The sequence below is a fragment of the Centroberyx affinis genome, unplaced genomic scaffold (genome assembly GCF_046629955.1).
Source record: "Centroberyx affinis isolate AG114_WGS23_722 - 3 ecotype Tasmania unplaced genomic scaffold, CSIRO-AGI_Caff_v1 ptg002569l_1, whole genome shotgun sequence".
Lineage (NCBI taxonomy): Eukaryota > Metazoa > Chordata > Actinopteri > Beryciformes > Berycidae > Centroberyx > Centroberyx affinis.
Genome location: NW_027280777.1, coordinates 17,927 through 45,419, shown reverse-complemented (window position 1 = coordinate 45,419; position 27,493 = coordinate 17,927). Strand labels below are relative to the sequence as shown.

The window sequence follows — 27,493 nt, the reverse complement described above, 5'->3', positions numbered from 1 at the left end:
CAGTCGGTCCTCATCTGATCTTGAGATCCTCACTCATGAGATTTTTAATCTCTTTTTTCTAGCCTCTGTTCACAAATTTCATTGTGCTCAATTTGGGTTGCATTGCAATAAAAGGCTCAGTTTGCTCTTGTGCATGTTATGCTATGGCATCCAACAACTTTCTTTCCATCTTCGTCATACTACCCAAACAGCTACTGAAATGCCTAAGGAGGATGGACTCCCCCCCTCCCCTTTAAGTAAAGAAAACTCCCAAAAACTCTGACTTTGGCTTTGCTGTGGTGCTTTTCCCCTTGAGTCAGCAACATTTGGGCCTCAGTTTGGTTATGAGCCAACCACGTACGAAAATTTAATTACAAGGACATGTAAAGTGCAAGGTAACCTAATTAACCAGCAAATGTCTCCTTGATAATTAAAAAGTTGCCTCTTCAATATGTTAATTAACAAATGGCTGTTCAGGAATTTAAATTACAAATGCCTCTTCAATTAGTTAAAAATCTCACTTCTTTTGTCAATATTTTTTTCCAGGGCTCTATGTCTCTCCTTTAGGTTTTACTTACAAATTACCAAAACCTGGGGCTTCCTCTCTGTATTAACCTTTTTGTATGTGTAAATAAAATGTGACCGGGGGAAAAGGACAAAAACACACTCACTTCATACACAGACAAATATGTACACTCAGTGTAGCTCACAGCTTTCCTTGGAGCAAGCAAATGTTTTTAGATTGCACCTAAATAACTTTAAGTGTGTTTGGTAAAAATGCTGTTGTTGAAAACTGAAGAAAAAGTGAAATCTGTATCAAATGGTAAGTATTTTTTCTTACAGTTAGCCTCTTCCACTGTATAGAGTTCTTGAAATATCTCCCCTGGTGAGTTTGAAGTGAATTATACAAGTCGCCTGAAGCAAATACAGAATATTTGCTGTGCTGCAACAACTTTGCTGTGACTTCCTTCAACAAAGAACAAAAGAGTTCCCAAACGTGGGGCCGTCAGAAGCGAGGGGGAGGCAAAAACGAATGCCATTGGGCAATTTCTTGCCTCTTTTCAGGTCAGTAGGAAGAAAAGGTCCTCTACAATGACTAGAGAAAGGCAATAATTGAAATGCAGGGCGCATTTCTCTGCTAGAGAACAGCGATTCACATTTGTGGATAAACAAAACAATACCCAATGCAACATCAAGAAACTGGACAGGGAGAAAATGAAGTCGAAATCTAATATTGATCTCCAAAAGTTTCCAATTCTTTTACTGTAACTGGCCATTTCCATTGTCTTCCACATGTAAAAAACATTTTATATTATTATAACCAGGCGAGTCCATTGAAAATACACTGTGAAATGCCAAAAAATGTTTTTCAATGGAACAAATGGTTAGGGTTAGGGTTAGGGTTTTTCATCAAAAGCTGGAAATCTCATATTTTGGAGAAACAAAGTATATGTGCAAAACACAGATGACCAACCTAACTGCACAAAATGACACTGAACATACAGCAGGTGATTGTTTCGACTTTAGTGTTATCAGTGTGATTTTGATCGTTGCAGCAGGCGGGCTGGTGGAGTGTCAGTTTTATCCTGCTGCGTACTAATAGCCCAGCTACAGTGGTTCCTCAGCTGCCTTCCCACAGAGTCCTAACAGAGACTAATCATTGCCTCAACACAAACTCTCCTCTCCTCTAACACCATTTACAGTCAGAGCAGACCGCACTCTCCTCTCTCCGTCCTCTCTCCCTTTTCTCATTGCTTTTCCTTGCCTTCATCTCTCCTCCTTCTCTCTTCTTATCTTTCCACCTCTGGCTCTGCCGCCAGCCAGCCTCAGACACACCAGGGTTTCCCTTTCATTTGGAAGTGAGGGATGAGAGAGGCGAGAGAGGAGAGCAGTGGAAGGATGTAATGATCTGTCCTGATGAATGCAGTTAGAGGGAGAAGGTGCTGATGCTGTGATAGGAGACAGCCTCGAAGGAGAGACGGGCTTAATGCACCAATCACAGAGCCCGTCAGATTGCTTGTCAAGGCTCATTGGCCAATCACTGGGTTTGAAAGATGAATCAAACATCTTTGGCAAAGAAATATATCAAGAGAAATTATCTTTTGTTATCATTTAAGATCATATGCAATCAATTGTTTGCTGTGTTCTTTTGTTGCCGCTGTTGAAACTCTAATATCTTCAATAACTTTTCAGAAGGACAGAAATTATTTACAGATTGATGTCTGTTGTGGAAGAATAACATATTTTATGATGATCTTCCTAGGTTTTTCAATGAATTATTGTATAAAGCACACCAGCAGTCTTCTGTCTATATTTAAGGGTTATTCATACATGGAGAAAAGGACAATACAAGCGTTGCAGTTTTCTAAAAGGGAATTACTCATAACAAAGCTTATATACAGTGGCAAAACTTTTCCTGGACAAAGCAACGTCCTATCTGTTCCAAGAAGTGTACAACACTTTTTTATACTTCCTTGTTAGAACTGGTTCTTCTCACTGTTGAACACACATAGGATATTTACATGATGCCACATGACATCTCACTGTTGAACACACATGTTAACCTATGACCCCACATGATAACCCACATTCCACACTGTGCATATGCAGAAATAGGGTTTAAATTGGTTTTAGGCCCTTGTGACTAGGTGCTCAATTCTGGTCCTCGAGGCGTCCTGCAGGATTTTGTTCCTCCATGATAGCTAATGAGCCACACCTGGTCTGCAGCTACCAGGTGACACCAGGTGTGCCTCATTAACTATCAGGGAGGAACACAAACCTGCAGGACTCTGGCCCTCGAGGACCAGAATTGAGCACCTAGTGTCATCAAATGTGCTCAACCTATAAAGGATCATGTAAACATTCAGCTCCGATAAAAACCTGAAACTCACTAACATTGGAGTTACAAGGTTTTCAGACGAGAGCAGCGTTGCGTGCAATGAGTTGAGTGGCTCTTTGCAGTGTAACATATGGGACTGTCCAGTCTTTCACAGAGAGTAAACTGGGTGATAGCAAGCCATTTATCTAGATCTGTGAAACGACACCTCAACAACAGACTGACATTAACAACAGCCATAACTCACACACACACACACATGCACGCACGCATGTACGCACGCACGCACACACACGGCAACCTGTTAAAGTGAAATACGCACAGGTTGACGTTTACGAGTGTCCGTCCTTATTCCTTTGACAGGGAGAGAATTCAGACAGAATGAAGTCCTCATCAACATGGCTGCTGAGCTATAGATCTCTCCTCTCCTCTCCTCACCTCTCTTTCCTCATCTCTCCTTTCCTCTCCTCTCCTCACCTCTCGTTCCTCATCACTCCTTTCCTCTCCTCTCCTTTCTTTCCTCGTCTCTCCTTTCCTCTCCTCTCTACCCACTGACTGACAAAGAGAAGATTGAAGGAGGGGGTGTTTGGAATGAACTCAATCATTGTATTTCTGTCTCTACACAGCTTTGCCAGAATGACAGAGACAGAGAGAGAGAGAGAGAGAGAGAGAGAGAGAGAGAGAGAGAGAGAGAGAGAATGAGAGAGAGAGAGAGAATAAGAGAGAGAGAGAAAGAAAGAGAGAGACGCCGGCTTCAATCAGAGAAATGAAAAGAGGCTGGCATGGCTCTGAGCTCCCCCACAACAATGCATATTAGAAACCCCTTGGAAGGAGGAGAAAAGATGCAAGTACTCCCCTACGCTGGCTAGGTTTCTAACTTCAGAGAGAGAGGGGGAGAGAGGGGGAGGGGAGGGAGACAGAAATATAGATGAGTAAGGGGACCTGGACATTCCCCGAGGGCTGGCGAAAAGTCACCTCCAGTCAGCAATTACTGATTAACACAGGGTTTAAAACATGAGGGCCCCATGCGTATGCGCACACACATACACACACACACACACACACACATGCTGCAACAGGTTAATGGCTGAGTGGTAATGCTGTGCTAATACATCTGAGCATATTAACAATTTATACCCAATTCACCGCCCTAATATATCACCTGCAGCGCAAATTAGTACAAATCGTCTGCTGCGGGGTGGCGGCGCTGGTGGTGGTGGGGGAGGCAGATATGTCAGGGCACGCCATGTGTCGCTGGGCCTGTCCTGTCGCGTGAGCTGTAATATCCTGTATGGTTTTTGGGGTGGCGATGGGGTGGGGGAGATAATTCCTTTGTCTGCGCTGCATTAAAACTGTATGGAGATCAGCGACGGAGAACCAGAGGCGAGGCTTGGGGAGCGAGAGACAGTCTGGCAGAGGCTGGTCCCATATTAGTGAGGATGATTAGTAAGGTGGGGGGGGGGGGGCGGGGGGGTAGGTGCAGATGGACCGGCTCAACAGGCGGCTCGTCACATCCTTAATGAATGACTTGTCACTTTGTTAAGGTGAAAGCCAGCCAATGCCGTGACAGAAGTGAGGGAGAGCCGCAATATTGGCTTGTCAGGGAAAATGCGACAAGAGAGAAAGAGAGAGGGGGAGAGAATTATGAGTAATTGATAATGTCGAGGTTGTTTTTGTTTTCTGCGCAGACTGAGTGAGTGTATCTGAATGGGCTGGATGATTTTTGGAGAGGCATATTCTCTGACAGAGATGATCTCCTCTGTGTACGCCCACGGTATTTCGTTTTTTGTTTCAAATCCAATCCCCTTGCGCCAGCTCTCAGTGTTTCTCCCTCTTTCTTTCTCTCTCTCTCTCTCTCTCTCTCTCTCTCTCTCTCTCTCTCTATCTTCTCACCCTTTTCTTTCTCTTGCTTTTCCTCATCTTCCCTCTCCTCCTCCTCCTCCTCCTCCTCCTCTCTCTCCCCATGCTCGTCTCCAGGGCTATAATAACAGAGAGGGACATTAGTGTGTGAGAGGAGTTGGGCTCCTCAGGGGGCTGCCATTGATCAGCCCATTCACACACACATACAAGCACACACACACACACATACACCCCACACACACACACACACACACACATACACCACACACACACACATACACCACACACACACACACGCACACACAGAGATACAGAGACACGCGGCAGAGAAAGGAATTCCATCTATGCCATAATGTCCAGCAGCAACACTGATTCTTTGGGATGGAAAAACAAAAATTCCTGTGCTTCTCACTTCTCCTTTGATTTCATCACTTGCTTTCAGAAATGACTAAATATGAATTTCTTTTCCATAATTTTTATGTAGTGTTTCTTTTACCTTCTGGTAATAACTACTGACTAACTAACTAACCCTTGAGCAGAGAAAATGGTGTGATCATGGTCTGACAATAGAAGAAAAGAGAGGGGGAGTAGAGTTGTGGACCTGCAGAATGGAAAAGAGTTGTGGGCAAGAATGGAAAACAGGGTGGAGGAGAAAGGAGAGGAGGAGCGGTCGAGTGTGCATGCCTCCCTTTCTCTCTATGCTAATTTTTTTGGCACGCTCTTAAACAGAATTTTAATTCGGTCTGTGTTTATGATTCATAACGAATGCCGCCATCTCAGAGGCCAATGTAATCTAATTATTAACACACACATGCATGGATGTACATGCACAGTCACACACAAACACACACACAGACACACACACACACACACACATACTGATGCTCACACTCATGCACACTCAGAAACGTAAATTGTAATCTAATTAACTTGGCTATGATTTTGAACTCATTATGCATTTCAAAAGGAGCTCTTTGTGAATAGAAGACTATGCGCCTTAAGGAAATGCTTAAATATTTATTAATACTAAATATATGATTTATATAGTACATTTATATGGGCCATGGTTAATGTTACTGTGAACCATAATTTTCACTGTGCTAGTTGTAACTTCCTGTGTTTGTTCAGTGTTAGAAAAGTTAATATCTGTAGGGGCCAACGTGAAGAATCAGGCTGGAGTCGGGCCAGTAGGTCAAACCCTAGTATTTCTTTACTGTCCCAACAGGCAAAAATTAAAATAACCACTTTTTGATAAAATGTAAGCAATATAATACAATAACATGTGTGATACTCTTCCAAACTTCCAAAGTATAAATTGACCATTATTGGTTTTATAGTATTATAATCATAGACAAGCTCTCATAACCAACTGATAAAAGCTTTTCTAGAAATGTAACCAGTAGTAACACAGAGAAAAAAAATCGGAGGGGAAATTCATGAGGCTGTGTCTCTGAATTCATCCATCACGCCAATATATTAATCAGACCTGCTGAGAGGAAGTCAGCTAGCCGCTTTGCCAACACACTCTTTTGTTGTGAGCATCGAGTGCGTCTTTACCGTGATTGTCTGTGCTTTTAAAAATGAGCCAAGTTGACCTGCATCACTTGGAAATTGCAAACAAATGGTACAATCAGTGAGGGATTGATTCATTATGTTCAACTCAAGGAAACTGCCACTTCTACAACAAAAGAAAACAGCCTTTTACTTTTTGCTTTGTAATTTGAAATTCCTGCCAACATACAGCTCTCCCTTACTTTCTCTGAGGTGGCGTCCCATCTGATTGGTCGGAGAAAGCACAACCTAGAGGAGAGTGGACCAATGGCAGAGAGCCAAAGACAACAGACAACACTGAACGGGTGACCAGAAACCTTTGTTTTGGGCACTGTCCCAAATGGGCCAGTGACTTACCAATCAACTGGTCCAAGTCAACATTTTACTGGCCCTGGGCCACTGGGCAATCCTGTTGAACTGTATCGGTGTGTGAATTTGTCAGTAAACCTGGTTTTAGGTCCAATTTCTGTTGCCTTACTTCTCTATTTCTGACAGTACTTAATCCTGTGTGTGAGAGTCTGTGCTCATGCGTGTGTGTACGTGCATGTGTGTGTGTGTGTGTGTGTGTGTATGTGTGTGTGTGTGTGTGTGTGTGTGTGTGTGTGTGTGTGTGTGTGTGTGTGTGTGTGTGTGTGTCTCTGTGTGCAGCCCCAGTGATAGGAATGACATTTGAAATAAGTCCCCTGCTGGAACCAAGAGAGGTCCCTTACAGCTTCCTGTGTGTCAGTGAAACCACACACACACACACACACACACACACACACACACACACACGCACGCACACACACACACACACACACACACACACACACAGCACCCCTCTGGTTCTCAAGACTCAGGGCAGTCTGTCCATCTGTTAGTCTGTCAGTAGCATGTCATCCTCAGTAAATGGGGTTAACAGCCACTGCTGCGCCAAGAGTGGCAGGGCTAACAAGTCCTCATGCCATAGAGTGTGTGTGTCTGTGTGTGTGTCAGAGAAAGAGAGAGCATTAGAAAAGTGTTAAAATTCTCTGATTTGGGGTCTATGATTGAGGATAATGGTGTGCTCCCCTGCTGAGATTGCTGCGCTAAGAGCAGCGAGATAGGAAAAAGAGAAGAGAGGAGAGGGAAAAATGGGCTGCTGAAGTGGCTAAGAGAGATTGAGAAAAGAAGAGGTCATTTATGAAATAGCGGTAGGATCGGGTGAGACAGACGCAGAGGAGGAGGAGGAGGAGGAGGAGGATGAGGGGAGGAGAGCAGAAATGGATAGCTGAAGTGTGAAAGAGAGATCCGGAGGAAGGTAGGTGCCATTTATGAAATGGCGAGAGGGTTGCAGGAGGAGGGAGGGCAGGAGGAGGGAGGGAGGAAGGGAGGGAGCAGCCAGGAGGAGAGGATGGAAAAGAGAGGAGTTTTGTCATTTATGAGTTCGCTGTTGAGTAAGGAAGCCCGCTCACCCAGTAGGAGGGAATGGAAAGCATTTTTTTGTGTAGCTGAGCACCATTACTCTTCACAAACACACACACACACACACACACACACACACACACACACACACACACTGAGGCAGTGCTATGAATACAGTCCTGGTGAGTTTCAGAGTGTTTATGACTGTTTTTATCTGTGTGTGTGTGTGTGTGTGTGTGTGTGTGTGTGTGTGTGTGTGTGTTCTAAGTGTGTACATAGACAGAAATCAACTAATCCTTTGTGTGTGTGTGTGTGTGTGTGTGTGTGTGTGTGCATGCGCGTGTGCGTCCTGCTGTGTAAGTCATGTGGTGAGTGATGCCTAATTTAGCTGAGCATTTATCAGAGTTTATTGGAGTCCGTGGCCCCCTGCCTGAGACACTATCAGCCAGACTGGTAATTATTAACATCTCAGCACAACACAGCCTCATAAGTTGACACCTTCACTTGTATTACACAGAGCCAGAGAGCGCACAAAACACACATTCAGGAAGAAAGCATGTACACAAATCCATACACACATGCCTGCAGACACACACGTTAGAGTTTTACCATCTACAAATCATTAATAAGTCATCAAAGGCTTTATCTTTATTTTTTACACAGCTATAAATATGATTTCTCACATAAATGACCAAAGCATAGATAGAAAACCAAGCATCTGCTTATTGTCAGATTATATTAAATATAATTGGATAATTATATTTGAATAAACTGGCTTATTTGCATCCAGCCCTTTAGAGTGAATTAGTGAGTTATTACGTCTCCAGGAGCCTCCCAAGTATCAGGGAGATTTTGAATAACAAATATCTCCAAAATACTCACAATGGTTCCTCAAACAATTATCCAAAACATTCAGCGCAATCCACCCCTAACAGTATTGTTTTGGTTGTTGAGAAACGGAGCGTATTGAGATTAATGTCGACACAGTGTTAGCCTACAGCGAAATTTCACAGTATGAGCATAACAAGGATGAATAGTGCCACTGTCTCCGTCTCCTCACTTCTGAAACCAGTCCCCTTAATGCTGCCTGTTTGACACGGTAAGCACAGCATCCTGTAAAAAACATTTTAATAAACAACTTCCTCCCATGGTGTCTTTCAAGAACTTTCATTTTTGGCCATTAAAAGCTAACAGAACATCAAAACTAGTGTGACTAGAGTGACTCCCACTGTCATCAGAGAAAACATGAACAGCAGCTATCAATATAATAATAATGAACAATATCAGTCAAGGGTGCTTTAGTGCACATGTACACAAAACATGCACATGCATACTTAGACACATGCAGGTACAAGGTTTTACAAATGCACACACACAAACACAGGCGGACTCATCTGCTGTACATATCCATCAAGTACAGCCTCAGTAATGATGGAGCTCCAGCCCGACTCCAGCCAATATTCATTTTACCATGTGGTCAGCGCGGCCCTCATTGAAGACCTTTACTGTCATCTATTAACATTAATATGTGTAATCAAGCCTCATTGAACTTTTACATTCCTCCAGTAAAGTGTTACCCACGCCACCACACACACACACACACACACACACACACCCCGCCCCTCCCAGCCTCAGCTCAGTGCATCGCTGCTCTTACTAATGCTGAGTCAATTACTACTGCAGGTGCTGAGCCACAAAATGGGCCAGAGTGTGTGTGTGTGTGTGTGTGTGTGTGTGTGTGTGTGTGTGTGTGTGTGTGTGTGTGTGTGCGTGTGTGTGTGTGTGTGCGTGCCTGTGGGGGGGTTGGGTTTAGGTGTTTACTCTGTGTGTGTTGGTTTTCCTGAGCTGTATATCTGCCAACAGGGCTGTCAAGCTTATTAGAAAAAAAATGCAGAGTCAATTAGGAAGGTGCAGAGACGGAGAGCGGGCGAGAGACAAAGAGGAGAAGTAAGAGTATTAAAAGAAGAGAAATGAGACGACAGGAGAGAAAGATGTGTGCCACAGAAGTACACAGAGAGAGACAGAGAGACAGAAGGAGAGGAAAAAAGAGAGTGAAAGAGCGGGACACACACAGTGGGTGATATATTGGAATGTGCCTTTCATTGAGATATTAATTGGACTGGGCTTTGCAGGATTGTCGCTTTGTCTTTTTCTCATTAACGGAGCAAATTAAGAACTTTTCAAATCTCTGTTAGTCTGTTTAACATATTCATACTGGGCCTTTCAGTTCAGCTCGCCTCACTTTTAAATACTCTTTAGACAGAGCAGAGTCATTGTTTGCCGCTTTAGTTTTCATTGCCATGCAGTGTGTGCCCTTTGTTGTATTGTGGGCGGACTCTTTTGTAATGGAAATAGCAGCGGCTTCCAACAACTGTGTGAAAACCCAAAACGCACACACCAAGCTTTGACTTTCACAGCCAAAAGAATAAACATGCACACACGCATGCACACACACACACACACACACACACACACACACACACAAGTCAAGCATACCTAAACACATGCACAAGTGTCTACATTCTCTGTACATACATGCACACATTTGAAGGCAGGCACACGCACAGATACACGCACAGGCACACACACACACACACACACACACACACACACACATACACACACACTATGCTCCTGACAAAATGTATTGTTTGTCCTTGACATTTTCATGTTTCTGATGAAAGGCTGGTATAAAAGGGCCATGTGTTGACATCACATATCTTCAAATGTAGAGTGATTTCTTTGTTCCTCCTCTCTTAGCTGACTCGAGGGAATGCTCTGCTTGGGGTGGACTTGTTGTTAATTAGCTATGGGGCAGGCTGATTGAAGTGTGTGTGTGTATGTGTCTGTGTGTACAGTTGTAGCCATGTGAAGGGGCTTCCCATATCTATCCTTCATTAGTACTGCAGGCAATTCTCTCACAAAGTAGAATCAAATTAGTATATTGTGATACAAAACTACACTGTCTTTCAAGCAGCTAGTTACTAGACTATTCGCTGTGCTTTCTGCTAAAAAGGCTAAAAGGAGACCAAAACTTGGCGATGGAGCCAAAGTGCAGCAACTGAAAGTGCATTGTGTGTGTGTGTGTGTGTGTGTGTGTGTGTACGTCTGTCTGTAAGCCTTTGTGCATGTGTGTATGTTTATTTGTGTGTGTTTGTGTGTCAGTGTGTGTGTGTGTGTGCACATAAATACATTTATGCATGATGTTTTTTACACTTTGTGCACATAAATACATTTATGCATGCTTTTATACAGTACATGCATCAGAATATATGAAAGGTTTAATTTGATAGTTCTGATGGCAAACTCTGGACTGTTTATGTATCTGATCACTCCAATTTCAGTATTCATCAGGATTCAAGAAAATTCTTAAAACAAGTTGATCTGCATTGGAAACAATGACCTCACCCTATTGGCAGATATTTCTCACTTGTTTTAAGAAAAATAAGATTACTACACTAGACTTGTAAAGATGGATGTTTTTTTTGCAGTGATGACAGCAGCATCGATGAGAGCCTGGTACACCGGACATATTTCACCATCTCTCTCTCTCTCTCTCTCTCTCTCTCTCTCTCTCTCTCTCTCTCTCTCTCTCTCTCTCTCACAGTGCATGTGAAGGCAGGGACGTGTGAGGTCATCGCTGCCCACCGCTGCTGCAACAAGAACAAGATTGAGGAGAGATCTCAGACTGTCAAATGTTCCTGCTTCCCTGGACAGGTTGCTGGCACCACCAGGGCCATGCCCTCCTGTGTCGATGGTACGTCCCACTCTGTGTGTGTGTGTTTGAGCGTGTGTGTGTGTGTATGCTTGTGTGTATTTATGTGTGTGCCTGCATATTCCCAGGTAAGTGCATATGTGTCTAGAGCTGCAACAATTAATCGATTAATCGATTAGTTGTCAACTATTAAATTAATCGCCAACTATTTTGATAATCGATTAATCGGTTTGAGTAATTTTTTAAGAAAAATAAGTCAAAATTCTCTGATTCCAGCTTCTTAAATGTGAATATTTTCTGGTTTCTTTCCTCCTCTATGACAGTAAACTGAATATCTTTGGGTTGTGGACAAAACAAGACATTTGAGGACGTCATCTTGGGCTTTGGGAAACACTGATTGACATTTTTCACCATTTTCTGACATTTTATAGACCAACTAATCGATTAATCGAGAAAATAATCGACAGATTAATCGACAATGAAAATAATCGTTAGTTGCAGCCCTATATGTGTCAGACCTGGTTTGAGTAGTGTTTGAAGATGCTTTTCATGGTTTGGTAAGGCAATACAATGAATGCCATAATAATAATAATAATAATAATAATAATAATAATAATAATAACCTTTATTTGTATAGCACCTTTCATACACAACATGCAGCTCAAAGTGCTTTACATCAATAGAAGGCAGATAAAAGACAGATAAAAAGATAAAATTCATAAAAAATAACAAGCAAAATGCATTGCATTAAAAGAATCAAATCAAGTAAAATAGAAAGATAAAAGAACACAACAAATAATCCCACTTTTAGATGCACATTGTGAGTGACCCCATATGTTTTTAAATGCATAGACAATCACAGTTAAGTATTTAAAAGTCAATTTAGTATATTTCCTGTGTATAACATGCTTGATACTATCTGAACTGTCCCGATGCAGTAATCCCCACACATTTAGTACTGTGTGCAGGATAAAACAAAGCTAAGAATTATTTGACCCAGAACTCATACTGTATGTAACACATCCCATTGCACTACATATCATAAATCTCTCAGTTTGGAACAAGTGCTGAGGCATCTGCCATTGCCATCCACTCTAATAAGAAAGAAGAGGTAGCATATTGACTGAAGCAAACTGGGATTTGACAGTGAAGTCATAGATGTCAATATTCTCTTGGCAGTATGTTAGTGTGCTGGCAGCCAAACAGAACTTCAGTGTAGCGACTGAGTAGAAATGGATGGAACAGAATGAGACAAACTGAAACCTGTCACTCCCACCTTCCCTGCTCTCCTGTCCTATGTTTCCTGTCGGTAACTTATATAGTAAATCTGATTTGCCTGAAAGAAACTACTGAACTGCATGAACATATTTCATCATAAATATGACCATTGCGAATTATTATTATTATTATTTTTTATTGCATTTAGGGGAATTATAAAGACAGGGTGTGGCATAGAGAAATCTGGCCATAACCTAGTAAAACAGAACAGGTCTGTCGTGGTTTCCCCAGGAGACAAAAGAATCTTTTCTCGAGACAGAAGAATGGTATAATATGAAGATCTTTATTGGCAACAAAGACCTGAGTTTTTCTGCAGAAGAACTGGCTTCATGCCAGATTACAATAGCTTTTATACACTTTGATCAGTATGACACCCCTTTAAGTTAACCACTCCTTCCCATGGGGTTTTTCCATAAGGTCTCTCTCTATTCAGTGTCCCTTCTGGGGGGGGCCGAGCATCATGTGAGGATCGTACCATATTGATAGACAGTCTCCTGACGTTCCTATCAAGGTCTCCTCATACATTCCCAGACGTCTAGCGGCCTTGTGGGTTATCTGGGGCCTACTCGGAGCTGTTCATTCTGTTAGTATATGGCTTCTGAGATCTCCTGTTTTACAGGCCTTTAACTTGATCTTATGCGTAGTAGGATATATGTTTACTATATGTATTTATAAGCTATAAGCATGATTTTCTACTACAGGTCCCAGAATGAGAAAGTAATCTAATCCAAACAGTAAAAGTAATCTATACTTCACAACCAACCAATCTAACAATTCCAGTGATGAAGAAAGAAAATTTAACTTGAGAACTGAGAAGCAGAATATTGAAAATACTAAAATAAAATGTAGGTGTTCTACCTACCGTATTGAGCAGCTCCTTCAATATTATGTGAACATAAACCGACACCCAATGTGAATCCTGATAACAAATACTCTAATCTGCAGGAAGTGTATCTTTCTGGAGCTGCTTTGTTGACAGTGAATGAAAGGTTGATTTTGTAGACTCAGTGTTTGTTTGGGCTTTTACACATAAATGAGCTTTGTTTCACAGTAGTGCTGACAATTCTAAGCTAGAAAATGTACCCATATACCCGGAAAATCCCCCTGGCTACTGTTACTGTGTCCACAAAATCAGTATCCCATTCTCCCTCCGGCGATGAAGTGTGGCACGTGATGACATCATAGACTACGGTGTTGGCGGCTCTGTTTTTTCTGGCTTTGGGGGGAGTTTCTGTTAGGACTGTTCTGCATTAAAACTTAATGATACATATTAATTTATCATAACGGTAACACTTCCTTTTACAAACACCCTAATTACTAGCTATTTACCAGGTAGGAATAATGAATTACCAAGTAACTACAGCTGTAACTAAGTAGATATTTAGAAATAATTTTATTTAAAACCACCTCTGGTGTCACTCACCATATCAACTACTTTACATTGTAGTTGTCAGAGGTTTAGGATGGTAACAGCTCAAGTTTAATGACATAAAGGGGATTAGGCAATACTATACTATACTATATTACCCATCATTTGAAGGAACTATCCTTTACATACTGAAAGTTTATTACCTATAACCCAAGTTTAATTGTGTGCTTTGTATGATTTAAGGCAACACTTTAGTATAAATTTAATAAAGCTTTTCTTACATAGTAATTAATAGTGGCTTGTTAAACTTAACATAGATAACTCTGAAACTGTTTGTGGGAATTACATCAACTAGTGCAGTGCCCGTTCAAAATAGGTGTAGGCTATCAGTCGCTTGCTTTGAGCCCTGCTGCTACACAGAGCGCTGTTCGCTTGTTTATTCAAAGTTTTTTTAATATTGAACGTGTCGCGTGTCCAATCCAACACTGCATGTCCTTGGGTCCCCAGCAATACACCCGCCAAGTGTGAAGTAGATCGGACGAACGGTTCTCGAGATATGTGAAGGACACACATACAGACAGAGATTCCTTGTTTTATAGTATGATGTGTTGATTGGACACTGGAAGTGCTGATTTTAACCCTTTCTGAGTTACGTTTTACTCTGCAGGTTTAGTATTTTGAGATTCATCTCTGCTGGGTGGCAACCATGTATGCATCAGCTGATTACTAATTACTACATTCTAATTTTCTCAGAAACTAAGGTAAAACTGGACTGTAAAAGAAAACATCTTTGTTAGAAAGTATAGCATAATCCCCCTAGGAATTATGTCATTAAACTCAGGCTGTTGCCATCGGAAACCTGTTACAACTACAGTACCTTTGAAAGCGCTAATGCTTCTGATGTGATGTTTTGTTTTGCTTCTTCGTGATGATTTTTAATTATCTTACTGTTTTGATTTCTCTTTTGTGATGTTCCACTTTGTGATGTTTGCTAAAAGCATTTCATAGCTACAACTTTAGCTGATTCGATTTGATGTGCACAAATCCAGACTAAACCCTACAAGATCACATGTCCCAGCTGTCACAAGCAAACCTTGCCACCTTTTTTCTACTTCAATTTAAAATTGAAACGATCCCTTACGCGGTAATTAAATTCACATGACTATAGCGCCCATGAAACCCGTGCATAATGCAGTGAATGATTTAAAAAAAAATAAAAAACATGACCACCAATCTGAAAATACAACTGTTTTTCTTCATTCCTGAAAAGCTGACGTTTTGGAGACAGAGGGTTTCCCTCAGACGAGAAATTCTATTTTATATTCTCCTTAAGGATGGATTTTCCCTTTAATTCCAATGCTTAAGTAATGAGAGCTTTGTCCTGTGTGGCTGGTGACAGAATTTTTGGGGTCATAATTCAGCCGCTGATGATGTCACTGATGTAGGAAGTCATACAGACTTCTCCGACGAAGAGCTTGGTGTTTAAGCACGCACAAGCATACACATACTATATGCATACTCACATGCCCTCTTTCTCTCTGTCTCTGTCTCTGCCTCTCTCTCTCTCTCTCTCTCTCTCTCTCTCTCTCTCTCTCTCTCTCTCTTTCTCTCTGTATCTCTCTAAAGCCTCCATTGTGGCCCAGAAGTGGTGGTGTCAGATGCAGCCATGTATGGAAGGAGAGGAGTGTAAGGTTCTCCCAGACCTCACAGGATGGAGCTGCAGCACAGGCAACAAAGTCAAGACCACAAAGGTTAATATACTGTCTCTCTCTCTCTCTCTCTCTCTCTCTCTCTCTCTCTCTCTCTCCCTCTCTCTCTCTCTCTTCATTGCGTCCACCTCCTCCTCCCACCCCTCTTTCACATACATGCATGCACACACACACACACACACACACACACACGGTCAGACCCACCGCTGTGTGACCCACTTCCCCTCCACAGTGTTCACATTTCTCCTCCCTCTGTTCTTTCTCTCTCTCATTCCTCTCTCCCCTCCCCATCTCTCTCTCTCTCTCTCTCTCTCTTTCTCTCTCCCCCCATCATACTTTTTTTCTCCCCCAATTCATCTCTCTTTACCTCCTCCTCCCGCCCATCTTGGATCTAACATCAAACGTTCTTTGCGGAAGCAGAAGGAAACAAGGCCAACAGAAACAAGGCAAATAACACAGATACACAGACGGGCACACACACACACACACACACACACGCACACACACATACAAAACATCACAATTCCCTTCACTCCCACTTGCCCTGCTTGCCTGCATCTGACTGGCATGCTATCTGACTCATGGCAAAAACAACTCGCCACACCGGAAACACTGGAGCGGTAATTGTCCTCGCATAGTTTTCTGTGCCCCGCTTCGCCCACGACATGTGCGATTTCTGCACGTGTGTGCGTCCCTTTGCCTGTGTCAGTCCTTTCCTGTATTTTCTGTGTGTGTGTGTGTGTGTGTGTGTGTGTGTGTGCGCGCGCGCCGTCTAGCTTTCTGCTTGGCCCCCATTGGCACTTGTTGGCTTCTCTACACACTGACCTGACCTGAGCAGGCTCTTAGCTGTCTGTCATAGAGCGGAATGTGTGTGAGACTCACCTCTTGTCACTGTATGTCTCTGTTTCTAACCCCATCCCTTCTCTCTCCCTGCTCACCCTCCATTATTCATGGCTGGGTGCGGACCTTTGTTTTCTGCCTAAATAATTGATTGCAGGCGTGGTCGGAGGAGGGAGAGTGCAGCTCCTCGGGTACAGGAGAGGGATGAGAAGAGCTTACTCTTCGACGCACACCGCCTCTTCCCTCCTTTCCCACTCTCCGTCTTTCTCTGAAACACTCTCGCGCGGTCTCCCGTACGCTGAGCTGATTAAGAATTCTTTTCCTTCTCCTTCCTCCGCTCACCTCTCACCCGGCAAAGTGCAACTCGCCCTCGCTCACGTCACACTCCTTCCTTCTCTCCTCTCCTCTCCAGCCCTCCCCATCCCCACCCCAACACCATTTTCCACAACGCTTGCCCGAGCCCACAGTTGGGTCACGCTGCTCATGAATGCAACAGAACTTTCTCAACACGCCACCCACATGACAGAGAGAGAGAGAGACACGGAGAGAGAGAGAGAGAGAGAGAGAGAGAGAGAGAGAGAGAGAGAGAGAGAGAGAGAGAGAGAGAGACTGCTTTTGTAGTATATAATGGACATAATTGAAGAGCCAGGCAAGTCGTGTGTAATCAGATATGAAGATGATGTAATTTCTGAATTTGCGAGCTCCCTTTGGAAGTTGCTTCATATATCTGATCTCATGCATTTAGTTTTATCGCCCCAATGTGCGCATTTATAATTCCTTCTACAAGATCAAAGCAAACCGGTTTGAGCCAGGCATCGTTTTATCATTGACTCTGTCATACTGTGAGAGAGCACAAATATTTGCTGTCTCTCGCATCCAGGTCTTTGAGCGATGATCTGTGTGTGTGCCTGTGTTTGTGTGTGTGTGTGTGTGTGTGTGTGGACACAGTGTGAGTGTTCCTGATGTCGTGTTTGCCTGATAATGAAAAGTGTGCTTTTTTTCCCTCTGGTGTAGTACGCTGAGGTCAAGATGCGCAGGCGTCCAGATCGATAGCATCGAGCGTTCTCTTATAGTCCCATTAAGGCCTGCTCGTAAATTGAAATTGACGATAGAGTGAGAGAGAAGGAGGACGAGAGAGAGAGAGATGGAGAGCAGCTAAGAGGAAGAGAGGGGAAGGGGAGATGGATGAGGAAGAGATGGAAAAAAATAACAGAGGTGGAAAGTGGAGGAGAGAGGCTGAAGGCAGAGGTGATGTAAATATAAAAGAATAAAGAAAACAGTTGAAAGCAAGAATGTTGGAACTTGTGAGCTGACAGAGAGCTAATGCTTGTGCTTAGGTAAACAGAACGGTCGAAAACATAACAGAGGGTTTGGCCCTCTCCATCCTCCCTCCATCCCTGGCCAGGAGCAGAGCAGAGGAGGAGACGGGGAGGAGAGAGGGAGGAGAAGGGGAGGGGATAGAAGACAGCTCGATCAATGCCAAATAATATCATATGGATGAGCAGGCAGAGGCGGCCATGCTGCCAAGCTACAGAACTATCAGACAATGGGCACAAGCACATACTGTAATACTGTAAAGACTCATAGGCACAAGTGCATATGCACAGTCATTCACACACACACACACCCACACACACACTCACACACACACACACACACACACGCATGCACGCAGACACACACAGTCATATGCACACATTTACACACAAATGGCACAGGCTGTACTTGTATGTGTCACTACCTGTATGGCTAGCTTAAATCAACATTCATTAGATGTGGCACACTGCAAGCACTACAAACCTCTTTAGGCAAGGTATTATGCAAGTATTTTTTCCCTTGGTAGAAACAGGACTAATAACGCTAACACTGAATCAAGGTCTACTTGGCATTTTATATGTAATTTGATGCAGCTTCCAATTTTTTTACAAAAAGAAAAAACAAAGCAATATCAAACTACTCAATTATTGACTTGCCATCGTTTCCTTTTCTGTTTGAAAGCTGTGCCTAAGTGATAGTCATAGAGAATGTGTATCATGGATGAGTGAAGGGGACATCTGCCTTGGGGCCATATGATTGGCCACTGGGATGGACAGCTAAAGGCCGTTCAAATAGCAATAGAAAAGTAGCCATCATGGCATTGTGATCAATGGCCTAAAAGGCCCATGGAGATGTCACTTTAGCACAGCATGTGAGCTTTGTAAATTGAGATCTAACTACCTAAAGCCGCTTTCGAAATGGGCACAGAAAAAGCCACCTACAGGCATATATAAACAAGCACGGGATGAACACCTAAGGGGACTTTGAGTTAGTACCTAAAAGCATAGCAGCTGTGTGCCTGCATACTGAACTGGCTTGACGACAAACGCCTGCAGACTCTTTGATCAGGCACAGGAGTAGACGCCCGAAGGCAATGGGAGCGGGCCCAGGAAGGGTGGCCCGGAGCCATCGAGAGCAGATATAGTAGAACGGACTCGATGGGAGCTGCCAGCATAGAGGAAAGGCTGCTGTAGAGCTAGGTGATAGCTGGCCGTCACACTCTGTTAGCTGGCACCTGGGTAGGACAAAAGACTGACTCCCTCCTGTGGAAATGCAGGAGGGATAGCATGGGTGAGGGTATAGAGAGAACACACAGGGAAACGGAATATCTGAGAAAGGAGGAAAACAGAAAAAACAGTCTTAGAGAGTGAGGTCTATTACATATCCAAGCACTGGCAGTTATGGAGTCATTTGTGTGTGAATTTGGTAGTTGGCAGGTAGAAAATGTCTCCTAATAGCCTGAAATAAACCAAAAGTGAGTGTATGAGCAAAGAAAATGGAAAGAGGGAGAGACGAGATAGAGAGACTGATTGTGTGATTAGAGCGCTCGTCTGGACAAAGAGACGAAATGACATGGCACCAGGCCAGGCGCTGAGAGTGAGGCATTTTGGGCCGACTGCCATGACTCAAGCTGCGTCTTGTTTAGTCTCTTGCCAGAAGAGAGGAGAACCATACTAGCCATGTTGCCAGTGTTCCCCCAACAAGAACCACTTTCCATTGTTTCCAAATAGCGCACTGTGCTGCGCCGTACTGCATTATTTAAAACCATCTGCTTACATGTGCTGCCACCACTGGCTCAATAGATACCATCATATTGCTCTTTTCTGTGACCTTGACTGAGTCTGACTGCTGCAGGATACTTTATAACATGTTTTTTGTGAGTTTTGACCTACTGCTGTCCTTCCTGTTTCAGGTGACCCGATAGTCCTGCCCAACACTTGCTACCAGAAGACGAGACAGATGAAAAGGATGGGGGAGGGACTTATGCAGCACAATGGACCTATCAAAAGTGAGGATATGCACTCAGTGGGGCGTCCATGAGGATCCAGCAATTGTTTTCTTTTTCTGTGGAATATCCAAGTAATGGTGGCTAGAGAGACAGGACTCTGTCTGCCATCACTTTAAACACTACCGAGGGTCTCTAGTGCTTTCCTGCAGAGGACTCCATCACCCACTCCTTTACTGCAACTACAAACTACAACTACTACAAACTGAACTATAAACTGAAACACCATCAGGATTAGATGACTACAAAAAACACCAACTTTCTCTACAACAATCTGTACCCTTTGTCTCTCTACAGCTTAGTCGTGTTCCGTATACATAATGGGAATCAAGGGGATCTGGATTTTAGTGATTTATCCTTTGTTACCAACTTGACTACAAAAAGAGAGTGGATCCAGAATGGCTGCCTCATCCAGCCTGAATGACACATTTGACTGTGCCACATGCGACACACTTGACGCTGTCAAAATGGCTCTCATGTTCATCTCATGCTGAACATGTCCTGAAGTATTTTTTTGTTAGCTTTCACCTCCACGAGAATATTTTACCTTGCATAGTTTATTGCTTACCACATGCCATTTTTTAAATTGGGGGAGAACGTTTCTCTTTCATTTTACAGAACCAACCAAGACAGTTTGTCAGTCTACTGTATTTTTATTTTTTTTTTCTTGGACAAAGGACAAAACCTTTTCAGGGGTGAGGTTAGACTAATACCAAGTAGATGTTATGGTACAGTATATTGAAACATGTAAACGTGTAAAAAACTGGTCCATGGAATCAACTGGGCTAAAAATACATTGATGCTCTAATGGTTTTAATATCTGTGTTTTTAAACGCCTGTTAACCGCTATTGAGTACATGTGTCAGTATTATATGAAATGAATAAAACCATTTCAAAAGAAAGAGAAAACCTTTGCCATCTTGTTTCAGCCTGGGCACAAGACTTTGTGAGGAGAATAGCACACAAGCACTTAGAGAATCACAATATTCAACTTAGAAATGATTTAATTCATTCAGGGCCAAGTGTTTCAAGTGCTCCAGATCAAGACTTCTGGTTGTACTGTATACTCCAGATACTGCATACAAAAAAAGCAATGAAACTAAGAGCAAAAGCCTTTTCATGGTGTCACATTGAATGTATGCATTGAATGTTAGCATTGTCAGTGACTTCTGTGGGACTCCTGGCCTTCTGTTTGAGACAGAAAGAGAAATGTTAAAAGCTGGATAACACCCTCACAAGTTCACTTTGAAAGGTTACATCAAATCAAAATGGTTCCTTGTCAGAACAATCTCTTCGCAGTCACTTAAACTGGACCGAGCAGCAGCCTACAGAGTCCTGACGCAAATGCAATTACCAAGGCTCTCTGTCAATGAGAACACAACAGTGGATCAACATCGAATGATCAAAGCGCCATTACTACCGCCATCAAATATGTACAGAGTTGAGTATATAATATATTGGCTCTCCAATCACATGTGGTAAATACACTGCCCTATTTGGTCATTTCTCATTCCTACTGTCCTATGTAGCCCATCGAGTTTTGACAAAAAGACAAGAAACTCCACTTGGCCAAGACCCAGGAGAGCCAAGCACTGTCACACCAAGCTTGAGTTTTACAGTGAGATGATGTTGATGTAGGTTTAAATATAGAATCATGCAAATACAGTATCTTGAGAAGAGATGGAATGGAATGGGATGGGCAATGATCACGCAATGCCCAGTGATGGATTTTAGAGCCTGAGTGGCACGAATGCTTCTGTTGTGAACCTGATGATGAGGAAGATGAAAGAGGGGACACAAACTGAGAGAGTGGCAAAACAAAATGTTGGGTTTAAGGCTGTGGACATCCATCACTCTTCTACAGGTTTCTCTCCATAACACACACACACACACACACGCACACGCACATACTATCAGTGTTGTGTCGCATTAAAGCTGCCTTTCTCTAAAACGCTTTTCTGATTTGGCTAATCTCCCAGTGGATCCTCTCGTGGGCCTCGGCCTTCCACTGAGCCTCAGTGATTTGTCTGTGTGCGTGTGAGTGTGTGTGTGTGTGAGTGTGTGTGAGTGTGTGTGTGTATGTTGTTTCATGGCCTGGGCTCTCTCTCTGAGCCTCAACGCGTCGTTAGTGCATGTCATTAAAAGATTACAGAGAATAAACCCACAGACGGATTCACACACACATACATGCGCGGAGAGGGGAGAAAGAGGAATTGAGAGTGGAACAGAGTAGAATAATTAGAGAGAGAAATATGGTGTGAAGGGGTTTTGACATCAGGGTGAGATGGGTTCCACGTTTGAATATTCTTGTTAACTGTTTTCAAGGTGTTTCTCATGCGTTTGTGTGTGTGTGTGTGTGTGCGTGGGTGTATGTCTAATCATGTATGTGTGAGTCTGTCCAATTATGAGCTCACCATGTGGAGCTTGTTGAAATTCTTCCCCTTCAACCCTAATGCCTATCCACTCTCACACACTCACACACACACACACACACACACACACTTCACACTGCTGCTGGAGCGAGGCATCAGGTGTTGCGCTAACAGGCTCCTCGGATCCGGCGCTTCCGATTCTTCAACAACACTCCTGCGATGCATTAATCCCGTCATCTGTGACAATGCTCAGGATATCCGGATGACACAAAGATTAGTCAATATGCTCTCTGGTTCGCTGTGGCGATAAAGTGGGCGCTGCTAAAAACAGATGCCAGAGCAGATGCTACGGCAGGCAGAATGCTAACGCAGATATATCCGAAGATAGGGCAAGACGACCGTGATTAAAGGAAGGGTTAACAGACATAAACATGCTTAACCATGCCTATTGAAGCTATATTAGCTGAGGTTCAGGAGCAGGACCACACCTCAATCACTCCCCTTTCTGTCGTTTCCCTTTAAATGCCTACCTGTCCAGCATACCTGTTCGTTCTCGTTTACTTGCCCCACCCTCCCTCCCCTTTCTCTCGCTCTCTCTCGCTCTCGCTCTCCCTCTCTCTGTCCCTCTCTCTCCACTGCTCCTCTCTACTACAGGGCCCCCTGGGGGTCTGCTGCCGTGCCCGGGGGCAAGGGTGGATCCGTCGCCGAAACCTTCCCCACACCGCAGATGATTCGCCTACATCTCTCCATCCTCCATTCATCGCAGTCTCCTCTTCATCATTCATATCTGTTAAATAAACATCATCATTTGCATTCAATTGATGGTGTGATCCTTGGCTCGTGAATATATTCCATAACAGAACCATAATAGCAGCTTAGTGAGTTTGTTTAGATACTTGCCTACATGCCTTGCAGTACACTGAGCACTACAGACACGCCTTGACCAATGCATTATGGGTGGAGGTAACTAATTAAATTTAAACTCAGTAATTTTACTTCTACTCAAGTATGTTTTTACTGAAGTATTGCACTTCGCTACATTTTCAATCACATCTAAGAGTACAAATTTTGTCAGCTGTCCATAAGCAACAGAAACTTACTATTGCTCAGTCAAAGAGAAGGAGGCTACACACTTTCATACCTTTTTGCTTATGGACCATTCTTTGGGTGAGACACCACAGGTGGGCAGGAATATTCTGTTTATTCATAGCAACAGGGATATTCAGTGGCAGGATATCAAAGGTGCATGTAAATAGAGTCTGACCAACATCCATGTCAGTTTGGACATGAAAACGCAGCCACTGAGGAGGCGTCCCATAGGCCTATTTATGTCGTATATCCTAAAAAACAAACATATTTTACATTTTGTGGCAAAAACATATTCAACATTCACTCTATGTTAATGCACTACCCCAGTCATGCGGCCATAACCCTGGATTGTCTTGCCCGATTCCGCAGACCCTGACACATAGATGAAAGAGACAGGAGAGGATGGAGAGGAAAGAGAGAGAGCGGTAGAAAGATAGAAATAATGGAGAAGGACTCCTGTGAAGCTAGTGCGAAGTGATGGCCTAAAAATAATATGGCTTCTGTCGTGAGACTTGGAGAGTAGATCTGAGCAGGTTAGAAATGAACTCAACAGATCAGTCTGACATGTTATTCAGCTGAGTGAGGACGTGTGTTTGCGTGTGAGAGTGTGTGTGTGTGTGTGTGTGTGTGAATAGCATGTGAGAGAAAGAGAGAGAAAGAGTGTGTGTAGGACTGATAAGCGGCACAGGCTGAGGGAGTTCTTTACATGGCGGCCTCAACCTGTCACAACACACCTCCTGATATCTGCACATACACACACACATACACACAGACATGCACACACACACACACACACACACACACACACACACACAGGCAGATAACCCCCAACCCTGGCTGGCTATATCACTCACATCAATGCAAGCATGAAAGGAGGTGTGTGCCTCCCTTTCTGCTCCCTATGAGACGCTGCTGAATGAGCCTTGAATATGGGCAAAAATGATTAAGGTCACCCCGATGACTCACACAGACAAGATGACCTCTCATCTATTCAGAAGATTGCTGCATAATCTGTGTGTGTGTGTGTGTTTTGTTTAATGCATCATGTCTATCCACTCCTATATTCGCATGCAGGCCCCTGGTTTTGGATTTCCATGGACTGCTGTTGCCTAGTCAGATTGAGTCTGGCAGACAGGCCCTGTATGCCTCAGGACAGCTTGGCAGTACACTACTGCACTCCCTGCTGCTGGGTGTTGGTTTGCTGTGTCAGCTAATGTGGTAAACTATGATGTTACTACTGTGGTGGGCTTGATAGAGGAGTTTGTTAGTCATGCTGCGAACCACAGGAAGGAAGACTAGTCTTCTGTTGTTGTGGATACTTTCTCACTTTCCTTCTGCCCCTCTTCATCTCAAGGCCCAGTATTTCTCAATCCTTCCGTTTCTCTCATTCCCTTTACAAATTAACAGAAGATCCACCTTTAATTTAAGAGCTCTGAGCTCTTTGCTTTGTTGGACGAATGGAGAGGCAAAATATTGCTGGAAATTATGATTCTAATATTGGTAATTGTTAAGATTCAAATCTGCTGTTAATCAGTCTGAGGAGGGAGACAGACAGAAATTCCCCAGTCTGGATGAGTGGAGAGAGAGAGAGAGAGAAAGAGAGAGAGGGAGAGAGAGAAAGAGAGAGAGAGAGAGATTTAGAGAGACAAAGAGGGGAGGGGTGTAAGAAGAACCGTGATGAATATTCAATTGTTGACATTTACTGTGGAGCACTGAGAGTGTGAGAGTGGGACGATGCCAAGTTAGAGTAAGAGCATTACGGGACATGGAAGAGATAGGGGGATGAGGAGGAGAGGAGGAGATTAGAGAGAGACAGCAACAGCGATGGAGACAGATATCATATCCACACAGTTGTAGTCACACACACACACACACACACACACACAAACCAGATAGGGGAGTTTGTTTTGGTGCATTTTGGGAATGGAGACTATGGGTGTCATCATTGTAATTAATGAGACTTGTTGTTGATGACTGTTATTGTCGGTACGGTTTCCTTAGCCAGCTTAGTGACAGTCTGGAAACTAGATCTGGGTCACACTCCCATAGTCTACTCATTAAACCCATTCAGCTGCCTTGCTGCGCCATCAGCTGTTTATTCAGCTATTGAGATTGTGTGGATGTTTTCTCCTCTCAACTTCAGACGCTTCTCTCGATTTCAGACGCTCATCACGGAGGCTGAAAGACCCCTGTGTTATTTTTGGGGAGAGACAGAGACAGAGAGAAGGAGAGAGAGAGGGAGAGGGAGAGGGAGAGGGAGAGGGAGAAGAAAGGAAGGAAGGAGATAGAATAAAGAGTGTCTTTGTGCTCTTGTTTACAGAAACTGTTTATTAAGTTAATGACCTCTTTTGCATAATGGCAGTCATACAGTCGGCGCTGAATCCAAAACTCAGGAGAGTTTCTGATCCAAACATAGTCTCAACCAAAGTGCATGTCTGTGTTTGTCACTGAGAGAACGCATCATGGTCTATGGAGTGCAATGAGTAAGGACATAGGCAGAGATGCAGACAGAGATGCGCAAGTGTACATACGTAGAGGTAAAGATTCACATGTGGACAGGCAGACACACACACACACACACATACACACACACACACACATACAAATGGGAAGTGTGCAAAACTGTACACACTTGAGTACATCTCAATGAACACTCTCCAACACGCCGACTAATGAATAGATTCCACAACACTTTAGAGTCACTGCTGATAATGAAGTCTATTTGCATAATTAAAGGAGACGAATCAAACAGTAATTTACAGTACCCTCTTGTCCCCTGCTAACTCGTGGGTTGAAAGGGAGGAAGGGAAGGAGGGTGGGAGGTGTTGCACGCGCTTACATCCCCACCCCGGGGAGCCTTTTTGAAGTTGTGAGCAAGGTGGGGTTTTTAAAACAGGCATTAGAAGAAAATGAACCTTTGTACCTCGGTGTGTCACACATAATATAGATGGCATCACCCCGGGAGTGTTCAAACATACACACACACACACACACACACACACACACACACAAACCACATGGAAGCAAGGGGTGCAATCCTTCAAACCTATGAACACAAAAAACAGTCCACCTTTTTTCCTTCCATCAATCTTTCCCACCTTTCCACCTACCTCTCCTTTCATTTCTCTCTCCATCCATCCATTTCTCCATCCATCCCCCTCTAAAGCCTCCAGTCAGCAGTCAGCTATAGAATTCCATTACAGCCCAGTGATGCAGCACTTCAAAGGACGGAGAGCCGCGTGTGTGAGCAAGTGTGCACACACGCAATAACGCCGCTTGTGAGAGGCATTTTTATTTTTTTGCTTTGTGCAGGGAATCTCACCATCAAGCACACAACAGTGATGTCCCTCGCCAATATCTCTGCTGCAGTGTGTGCAAACTGTTTTCTTTTTTATATCTGGAATGTGCTGTAAGCGACTCTTAATATTCATAGTGTAATGTGTTTTCGAGGATATTTGTTTGTACGTGTTTGTGCGTGCAGGCGTGCGTGTGTGTGTGTGTGTATGGGGCAGTGCCACTGTTCTAGTTATGATTAGGTAGGATCAGACATTGCACCTTTGACAGTCCAAATCATAACCTTCCTCAAGAAAACTCTATTTTAGCTATACACTCATCCTTCGTAATAAGAAGACATGGTTCTATTTGAAATCTTCCTGGTAGCTCTCTCTTTCCCAACTTCAAGGAGCGAGGCTTAGAAGTCAGCTACAGTGGAAGTTTCTGTGAGGTGTGGGAATTCAAACCCATACATCCCTTAATGTATCTTCTAAAGCACACCAGTGTTAATTGGCCAGATGTTAACTGGGAGCCTGCTTCACGCCGCCTCAGACTATGTTGGTGATACAGACAGAGAGTGGAGGAGACACATACTTACGGAAAGCATAAATTTAAGCATAACACTCTCATACAAGCACGCAGATGAGAAGTCATTAACGTCCTGGTAATTGCGGACAGCTGCAGACGGCGAGTATTGAGAATACAAAACGACACAGGCAGCGGAAACAGAGCCTGACCGCATCAACTGAAAAGCATTTCTCTTATAAAAAAGCAGACTTTCATCTGCCACGGAGTTCCCCTCTCTTCAATTAGATTGTTCCTGCTTTTCCACTGGTAAATAATTCACAGGCAGAACCATCAGCATACAGGCCTTGGCGGCATAAATGTTTTAGTGTGTGTGTGGGTATGTGTGTGTC

The 27,493-nt window shown here is 43.4% G+C and overlaps 1 protein-coding gene across 1 annotated transcript in view; it reads left to right on the top strand.

Moving 5' to 3' along the window:
- The window catches only part of LOC139656891 (chemokine-like protein TAFA-2), a 38,341-nt gene extending 18,525 nt beyond the window's left edge, over positions 1-19,816 (top strand). The window contains exons 2-4 of the mRNA XM_071534530.1: positions 11,217-11,366; positions 15,598-15,722; positions 19,750-19,816. Coding sequence (XP_071390631.1) covers positions 11,217-11,366; positions 15,598-15,722; positions 19,750-19,761 — 287 coding nt within the window. The 3' untranslated portion in view covers positions 19,762-19,816. The remainder of the gene's footprint in view (positions 1-11,216; positions 11,367-15,597; positions 15,723-19,749) is intronic.
- Positions 19,817-27,493: the final 7,677 nt, after the last annotated feature.